General features: G+C 35.7%; 1 protein-coding gene across 2 annotated transcripts; it reads right to left on the reverse strand.

Moving 5' to 3' along the window:
* Positions 1-367: 367 nt before the first annotated feature.
* Positions 368-8,535, reverse strand: LOC120775483 (anosmin-1). Of its 2 annotated transcripts, none has more exons than XM_040105687.1 (7): positions 8,381-8,535; positions 2,224-2,903; positions 2,031-2,149; positions 1,761-1,954; positions 826-1,178; positions 698-764; positions 368-634 (listed from the first exon to the last, which is right to left on the reverse strand). In XM_040105687.1, exons 2-7 carry the CDS (start codon positions 2,883-2,885, stop codon positions 461-463), a joined length of 1,569 nt encoding a protein of 522 aa, XP_039961621.1. In that variant the 5' UTR covers positions 2,886-2,903; positions 8,381-8,535; the 3' UTR covers positions 368-460. The 2 variants fall into 2 exon arrangements, with proteins under 2 accessions (XP_039961621.1, XP_039961620.1); XM_040105686.1 differs by having other exon boundaries at positions 8,330-8,535.
* Positions 8,536-9,366: the final 831 nt, after the last annotated feature.

Raw genomic sequence — 9,366 nt, forward strand, 5'->3', positions numbered from 1 at the left:
GAAGCAGAAAACTCTACACAAAGCTTAGCGTAAAAAAAATTTAGGTACTTTTTAGAAGTTATTGCCTATTTTGAAGCAAACATCTCTTTTACTAGAAAAATGGTATACAAGCATTATATTTAGTTGAGGGATCCCTACAAGAAATTAAGGTATTGTATCTTCCATATTGAATAAAGAAGCGAAGTTGATAAACTATGATCTTAAGCTTATTTTTTATAAATAACTACTTCGAAATTATAGAATTATGATCAAATTTATTAGATTTCTAAACACCACAACGGACCAGCTATAAGATGACCAAATGAGATCGACCAATTAGCTAGAAATTTGGAACATATTGAATGGAAATTACTTTTTCAAGACCAAATACAGTTGATCGGTTAATTTATTGTAAATTCGTAATAAAAAGAACTTATTCTAAACTCAATAATAATTATTATACATATTTGAACACGTTAGATTAACATTTTAAGGTCTCTTTTGGAAAGCGATTTTTGAAGGCCTCACATTTCGGTGTCGTAAATGAAAAATAACTATTCACTGCACGTGCTGACTCGCCGAAAGAGTTGGATCTGTAAGCTTTGAGCACATAAGTGGTATCGAATTTTAGTCTGTTAAATTCCACTGCATCTTGCTGCGAATCAAAAGCATAACGTTTTTAAACTCAGTATAAATTTCAACAATTTGAAATGCTCACCTTCACCCTTATCGCGCTGTATTCTCGCTGCTCACAATTGCTTTCTTTTGGACATAATTCGTAAACCCTGAATATATACAAAACTTTCTTAGATTTATATTTGTAATTGATTTTCCATCTTCACTCACTTCTCTTTGTGTGGTAAAAATCCCGTTATGTGTACAATCATGCCAAACTTACGACTAAACCGATAATTTACTTCATATCCTTGAACAGTTGATGCTGCTAATGTAGTTGGCTTGGACGCTCTTTCATGGGTTCCTGATAAGGAGTTTTCACTGTTGGTGTCAATAGTCTGTTCTTGTTCATGGCCGTGATGCGAACACCTGAGTGGTCTGTAGGGCTCCGCAGGTTGGGTCGTGTTATAGAGTACTGAGCACTTGTCAGACTTCAAACGTCGGCTGCCATTTATGGATATGGATTGGACTTGAATGTAGTAGCTGGACTCAGGCAAAAGTTCCTTTATTTCGAAATAGTGTGCCTAATGGTGAGAACAAGTAAAGTGAAAAAATATTTTAAAACTATTTATTATACGAGTATATAGATCAAAACTCAATTGTGATAAGAAATCAATGTAACTGGCTTAAGGAGCACCATATACAAGTATATACGCATATCTATCGAGGTTTGCTTGCTTTCAATTAATCATTTTTAAGTTCTACAAACAGTTTCTGCGCTGATGTTTTCATCCGAATCAACACTAAAGTATTTTACTTGATGCGGAAGCGCCTTTTAGGAACATGACCGTCGTTAGCCCCTTATAAACTTTTAGTAATCCGTTTTCTGCATAATGATTGACGGTTTAGTTCTCTTGTCCACTTATTGTTTACTATTGGACAGCTACTTCTTATGGGAACTCCGCGAGCTTTGACCAACCGCCAGGAATTTTGCATAATGGATATACATAACTGTGACTGTGCACCGTTTTCTCACCATCGGGAATCTGTAACAAAACCTAATATATCTTAATCTAAGTATGCCATCAGCAATTACACCAACATTCAGAAGGTTGGTGTGGCAACTTTATTCTAAAAACTAATAGTACCTTCGATTAAGCACTTACATCTTTGACGTATGTTTCATTCGTTATAACTGATTCATCGTTATTTCTCACATAGAGCGACCATATGACTTTATACTTTTCAATCGGCAAATTCGACTTTGATGGGCACCAAGCAATTTTCACCTTATAATGGTGACCATTAAAAAGGGCGGAAACTACTTGCACATCAGCGGGAGACTTGGGAGGCTTGGGATCTATTAAATTGAAGTAAATATAGATATAGTGTTATGCTAGAATTGATGCATACAAGTAAAGGAAGCTGATACTCACTATGCGTTAAGCGAAATACTTTGGAGGGTTCAGAATAGCCACGGAAACCGTATGCATTAATTGCCGCAACACGCGCTTGATACCAGTAACCAGGTTTGAGGTTAAACGATATATCAATTCTATAAAGGTGAGAAAGAAAATTGGTAGTTGGAGTACAACTTTACGGTATAATTCATTGGTTAGGTTAGCAAACCTTTTGCTGCGTGCATCCGAAATCTCAGCAATTTTTTCCACCAGTTGACATTGCCACGGACTAAGCTTTCGCTCAGCGTAGGATACGCCGAAATGATATCGCACTTCCACATGACAATAGTAGGTGGAATTTGCCGAAGATTCAATTCTGATTTCCACCTTATTTCCGCGCCCCAATTTGGAGTATATGATTTTCGGTATTGGTGGCAACAATGCATCCTCCCGCACGTCGATCGCTTCGACGCAAACCGGTCCGCAGCCAATGTCGCAACACTTCTGCACCAAGGGACAGTCGGAGTCGTACAGGCAGTTGTCGAGGCAGATCAGCTGCTGCAATGGCGACAGTTTGGGTAGTGTAAAATTTCTCTTGTTCGGGCAGAAACCGCGTCGTGGTTCACGATAAATGGACGCTTGGCACTGTTGAAAACAGATTTGCGGATCTTCCATGGTAGTCCTCACACTATCGACCGCACATTTGGCATTACATTGCAGCTCCACAATTTTATCTTTCACATCAATGGCTGAGCAGTGTTGAATAGCTGCCGCGTTATGGTGCGAGACGTGGGCGAGCTGCTTGCCCAAAATTTGCTGAACATATTGTAACAGGAAAATTATAGTCCAAATAGATGTGGACACAGGATTAACTGAGAGCGCATTATCCATTTTCACAGAAAATAACGGCTGCAGATAAAAAATATGACTTTAAAGTAATATACGAGTTGGAATATACATATTACGTATCGTATAAAACATATTATGCAGTTCCTCTAAATAAAAAATAAACTAATTAGCCTATATAGAATACTTTAAACTATACAGAAGTTTCTGTCGTTTGATACTTAGTAACTAGTTTTACTATAGTCTACTTATACACAAAGCAATAGTCTAACAGACTTAGAAAAATGCATTTGTGTTCTTTAAGAACAGTTACCACATCTCTAGCGAAATAGCATAGATTTCGACACGAATGTTTGCTTGAACTCCTCAGTGGTCCAAGAATCGATTGTGTAGAGTTTTCTTTTTAAATAAACTTGGGACACAAGGATGATCAGATAAAAAACTTTGTGGTGCCATTCGTCCCCTCTTTGTGTTGCATGTAGGTACAATTACCTATGAAGTACCATATAAATATTTCAAAACATATGCACAGCTTTGCACTATAGATTCCTTTCACAGGTACATTTCTCATGGCATAACAAGTAAGGAAGGGCTAAGTTCCACGCCCATTTTCAATTTTTAAAAAAAGCCTGGGTGCAGCTTCCTTCTGCCATTTCTTCCGTAAAATTTAGTGTTTCTGACGTTTTTTGTTAGTCGGTTAACGCACTTTTAGTAATTTTCAACATAACCTTTGTATGGGAGGTGGGCGTGGTTATTATCCGATTTCTTCCATTTTTGAACTGTATATGGAAATGCCTGAATGAAACGACTCTATAGACTTTGGTTGACATAGCTATAGTAGTTTCCTTGATATGTACAAAAAACTTAGTAGGGGGCGGGGCCACGCCCACTTTTCCAAAAAAATTACGTCCACATATGCCCCTTCCTAATGCGATCCTTTGTGTCAAATTTCACTTTAATATCTATATTTATGGCTTAGTTATGACACTTTATAGGTTTTCGGTTTTCGCCATTTTGTGGGCGTGGCAGTGGGCCGATTTTGCCCATCTTCGAACTTAACCTTCTTATGGAGCCAATAAATACGTGTACCAAGTTTCATCACGATACCTCAATTTTTACTTAAGTTACAGCTTGCACGGACGGACGGACGGACGGACAGACAGACATCCGGATTTCAACTCTACTCGTCACCCTGATCACTTTGGTATATATAATCCTATATCTGACTCTTTTAGTTTTAAGACTTATAAACAACCGTTATGTGAACAAAACTATAATACTCTCCTTAGCAACTTTGTTGCGAGAGTATAAAAGGATTCCCCTTGATTTTGATCGATTAGTTTTCATGGCAGCTACATGGTGCGTTCCAAAGTAAACAGGACTGAAAAAAAAAACAGAACAAATGGTTTTTTCGGCAAAATCAATTTATTTTATTCAAAATAGTCCACTTCTGCTTCAATACAGCTTTTTGCACGGTCCAAGAGCATGTTGAATGAGTGTTTTAGCTCGATGGCCGGTGTGACCGCCAGTATGCAGGTGCAAGCCTTTTGAATCGCCTCTTTGTCGCCATAACGCGTTCCTTTCATGGGCAAATGCATTTTTCCGAAAAGGAAGAAGTCGCACGGTGCCATATCAGGTGAATACGGGGAGTGGTTAATGGTTAAAATGTGATTTTTGGTCAAATAATCGTCCTTCGAATGTTGGATTCTGAGCAGTTTTTGGTCGTCAGTCAATTTATGTGGAACAAACCGTGTACACACCTTTCATAAGCCAAAATGTTCGGTCAAAATGAGATAAATCGATATTTTGAAGATGTTCAATTCCATTTCCATGAATTTCAATGATGATTTCGGCTGATTTTTGATTAATTCACGCACAGTTTCGATGGAATTTCCGGTGATCACGGATTTTGTTTGGCACATGTTGATCGTCATTTATGTCCTCAGGACCACTTTGAAAACGTTGAAATAACACATGCACTCTGCTACGGGATAGGCAATCATCGTCATAAACTTGTTTCATCAATTCGGTAAAGGTTTACCAATTCTAAAACAAAATTTAATGTTGACTCTTTGCTCGAAGCTCATTTTCGCACCGGTAACACAAACATACTGACACTTGAAACACAATAACTTCACTGTCAATCGATGAAATGTCATGAAATTCTCACTGGACAATCGTTAAAGATAGCCGATTCTAACGCACTAGTCAACATATAGATGGCGCCACCAGGGGGCTTCTTTACTTTGGAAATCACCTTGTATATGCTATAGCGAGGTTATTTTCTATTCGAAAGCTGATCTAGAGATTTATTCAGAAGTTTAATTTCCATTCCCACCAGCTGATGGGATATCAGAAGGTATGAGCTCCCAAGTCTTTAAGCATCGATCTTGAAACGCGGGACAAACAAGAAGGAAGTGTTGAAATGTTTCCACCTCATCTTTTTCTAGGCAGTTTCTGAAGCTTACGCCCGGTAATATGCTCAATTTTTCAGCATGGATAGGGCAATGGTCTGTTAGAACTGCCACAACTGGAAAAAGGCTAGCCCTACTAAGGCAAAGAGCTTACCGAATTTCTTACGCTCGATCTTGGGTCAAAAGAATCTTGCGACAAAGCACGAACCTATAGTGGCCCAACGCTGACCAAGCTCTCGCGAAGCCCGGCTATATAGTACTAGAACACACGAGGAGAGGATAACAACGATCCGATCCCATTCTACAGATAGCGTTGATAGAAGATGACAAGCAAAATTTCAGATCGATAACTTAAAAACTAAGGAACTATAATAGTTCGCGTATATACAAAAATACGGACGGACAGACAGTTTGTCATGGCTTAAACGACTGAGTTCATCGTCCTAATTTTTTTTCTATACTTTACATATGGGCATTTTCACGGTAACGGACGCGACATTCGTACGCTTTTAAGTGCGTCCAAAACAAAGAAGACAAAGGAAAAGTTTATATATATTGACATTGTTTTGAAGGGCTGACGCAGTACTAGATTTTAATATATACGGGAAGGTTCTACTACAAATAAGTACGTAGTTATAAGCAATTATAAAGTGATACGGACGCGACAAAAAATAGAAGTTTTTTTGAGGCGCATTCAGAAATATACAAAATTCAGCAAATTAAGGATTTATATATATATAAAAATATATATATTAATAAATGCGAACAGATGACTGTTATTCGTAGGTTTATGAAATATGTTAATTTTCCCTTAGTTTTTTTTAATTGAGTATAGAAGAAATACGGACGCGACATAACGGACGCGACAAAATCTTCCAAGAAGAAAGAAATACAATTTTTTCATTATAACACTTCAATTTTATTGAAAATTAAGCAAACCAATAACGTAAATTAAAAATTCAAGTAACATTTTAGTAAAAATGACTTAAAAAATTAAGAAGAAAGTTATTAGTTTTTAGTATGGTATATTTTAATTATTTTCTTTAATGAATAGGCGGTCCGAGCAACTTCAATAAATTTACTGTCGAAATATGAAAACCAATGCAAACTCTTAACTATAACTAAAGTGGGCATCTTGAACTTCGTCTTGGAATGTCAAGCGATAATTTTCAGCAAAATCAACTTGCATAACAATTTCATTAGCTGCTACATTTTTTTTTTTAGTTTCAAAGTAATTTTGTTGGTGACGTTTAACAAAACAATGCATTTTAAAAGCTGGTAGCTGAATCTCTTCATCATGAATTAAGTCGATTAATGGACCAATAGTGTAGTTTAAAGTTATGCGATCATCTACTTTTCTCCACTGTTTCCATTTGATTTGCGTATTAAATTTATTAATAAACTATATTGGAACTAGATCGTCTTTAATATCGCGTACACAGCTGTCACAATTATTAGCCATGCACTTTTTATTCATAACGTCGCAGCAAACTGATGTAAGAAATAATTCAGCTTTGGCAGGAATCTGCGGTATAATCTTTGTACAGCCTTCTAGTAGAAAAATAAAATTTGCTTGGTACTTACAGATACACATATTGTGTCGTAAATTATTGATTAACTGAATGTAAGTTGGCTTAGAACGAATAAAAATAGTTTTGCAGACTTTTTCTTCGGTATATTCGGCTTTGAAAAGTTGATATGCTTCTGTTAAGGTCATAAGCATAAAACGTTTTGAGGCTACTTTCCCATTGATTATCATTGTATCCTTTCTCCCAGGAGCTTGAACGCTGATTCCATCTTGCAAAAAGAATTGTTCAATTAATTTTTCGCGCATCTGGCTTTTTGATGACTTGGTTGTATTTTCATTCATCGTTTCTGTTGGCTTAATATATTTATTGCATAAAGATTTGAGGATAGCTATTTTTCTATTCAGGTTTTTAGGTAGCGCAGCCTCAACTTTTTTAATTGCTTTTCCCATCGTTTGTTTACAGCTGTAAATTTCGCAATTCAAATTGTCAATCTTATTTATGCTATTTTTTTGCCGCAAAACTTGCTATCTAACACGGTCCTTTTCTTTCTTCTTTTCTAATAAATTGCTATCACTTTTCATTTTTTGCGATAATCTTTTTCGGTACTCTTGCTTTCGTTTTGCTTCTTTCTTCTTGTATTCCTGCCATTTCTCGACGTTTTCTTTCATTTTCTTTAATTTTCTCTCTATACTTCATTGTTATTACTTTTCTTGTTTCTTTTGCCGTTTTTGCCATCAATAAAATTTTAATTTTATGCAATTTCTACAACTTTATTTAATATTTAAGGTTTACGGTAACGGACGCGACGAATTTCAAACACCAATAAATTTTTTTAATCGTTTTTGCCGAGAGCCAATTATTACTTTTTTTAAGTGAAATGATGTATCTGCTTTTAGTCTGAAAGCAATTTACACTTCAACACTTTGTTCACTAATGAGAACAATAAATGATGTTTTTCGGTAACGGACGCGACATACGAATATAAGCAGAAGCAAACACAAAAAACTACCGTTATTCGATCTCCACTCAGTCTGTCTGCTTGTTGAACATTATGTTACTATCAGCAGAAGATTTTTAAATTATAAAAACATCATAGTATTACTTTGAATTAGGGAATTTAACAAGGAAAACCGTTGGTATATTTGGTCAAAAAAGTCAGATTTTTGTAAATTTTGTGTATTCGTTGTATATTTCGGCTCAAAATTAGAAGAAAATAAAAATTCCTTTATATTTATAAAATTAACACATTTGAGATTTATTATTCATCAACAGAAAGTTTTCAGGAACTGTTTGAATTTTGCACGCGTGGTGGACCTTTTTGTGAAAATGCCTATATGTATATACATACATAGGTATGTATTTTATAGGGTCTCCGACTTTTTCCTCGTGAAGTTACACCCAAACTTCATATGCCCTATTCATTAAAAATTAATATTATTATATTCATCAAGATGCCAAATTGAAAATAAATTTTTTTCTATTGACAAATATTTGTATCAATAATTATAATATATAATATAAACAAACTGAAGATAAATACTAGACTATATGTATCCTGAAAAGTATGAAGCACAAAACACTAGCAACACTTGATTACCGAGTTCCGGAAATAGGATTATATGTAAGTTTTTTAACAGCGCACTAAATTGCAGTTTTATGTGCGTTTGTTACGAGATGCACCCGCGACACTCAACACGCAACGTAAGAGAAGCAAAACTAAAGACTAAATGCGGATCAAGTGGTGTGTCGGCTCGTCGCTCTGTTGATCTCTGATCGAATGTACAAGATTGGCGATCGAATTGAAATTGCGCGAGTGCAGCCATTGCGCTTTCCATTGCAATTTATTTCGTCTCGCAGAGAGTATGGGAAGTGGCCCGAGTATCTCTAGCACGTTAAAGAAATTGGCGCGAGCATTTAGCTCAGATATTTATATGCGTATATACAAACTTTATTACATACAAGCATACACCAGTTGCATTGTAGACATAACAGCTGCTCATTGATACCCATATTTATACTTATTTTATGCGATTAAATTCGTTTAATTCATGCACTTTCATTATCACTTTTATGTAGATTTGTATGAAGGTCTTATGTTCGCTTGAATCTATATGTGAAGGCATGTGTATAAGTATGTTTGTACTATGTACATGGCATAAGAGATATTACTGATACTATTCGATGTCACTGTACCACGAGGCTGATAAGAAAGACGCGCACTGCTTGCGGAATCAAGACGGCAATACTTTATGTACAAATATATTATACGGTTCTAAGTGTACATACTATGTATATACCAGATATATGTATGTATATTATTTTCTACCCCATACAATTTTATTTACCAAGGTATCCTTACTAATGTCTTTTTTTTACAATATTTATTTATTTATTGGATCTGCTTTTTGTTTTAAAAGCCTAACAATAAGTTCTAAAATCTTAAATCTATTTAAAAACAAGTAAGGAAGGACTAAGTTCGGGTGCAACTGAACATTTTATACTCTTGCAACTTTCAGGAAGCAAAGCAAGGGAAATACCTTAAGATGTAAAACGTCAACCTGAGGACCGAAATCAAAGCAATTT

This window comes from Bactrocera tryoni, chromosome 4 (assembly GCF_016617805.1).
Source record: "Bactrocera tryoni isolate S06 chromosome 4, CSIRO_BtryS06_freeze2, whole genome shotgun sequence".
In the NCBI taxonomy this organism is placed as follows: Eukaryota; Metazoa; Arthropoda; class Insecta; order Diptera; family Tephritidae; genus Bactrocera; species Bactrocera tryoni.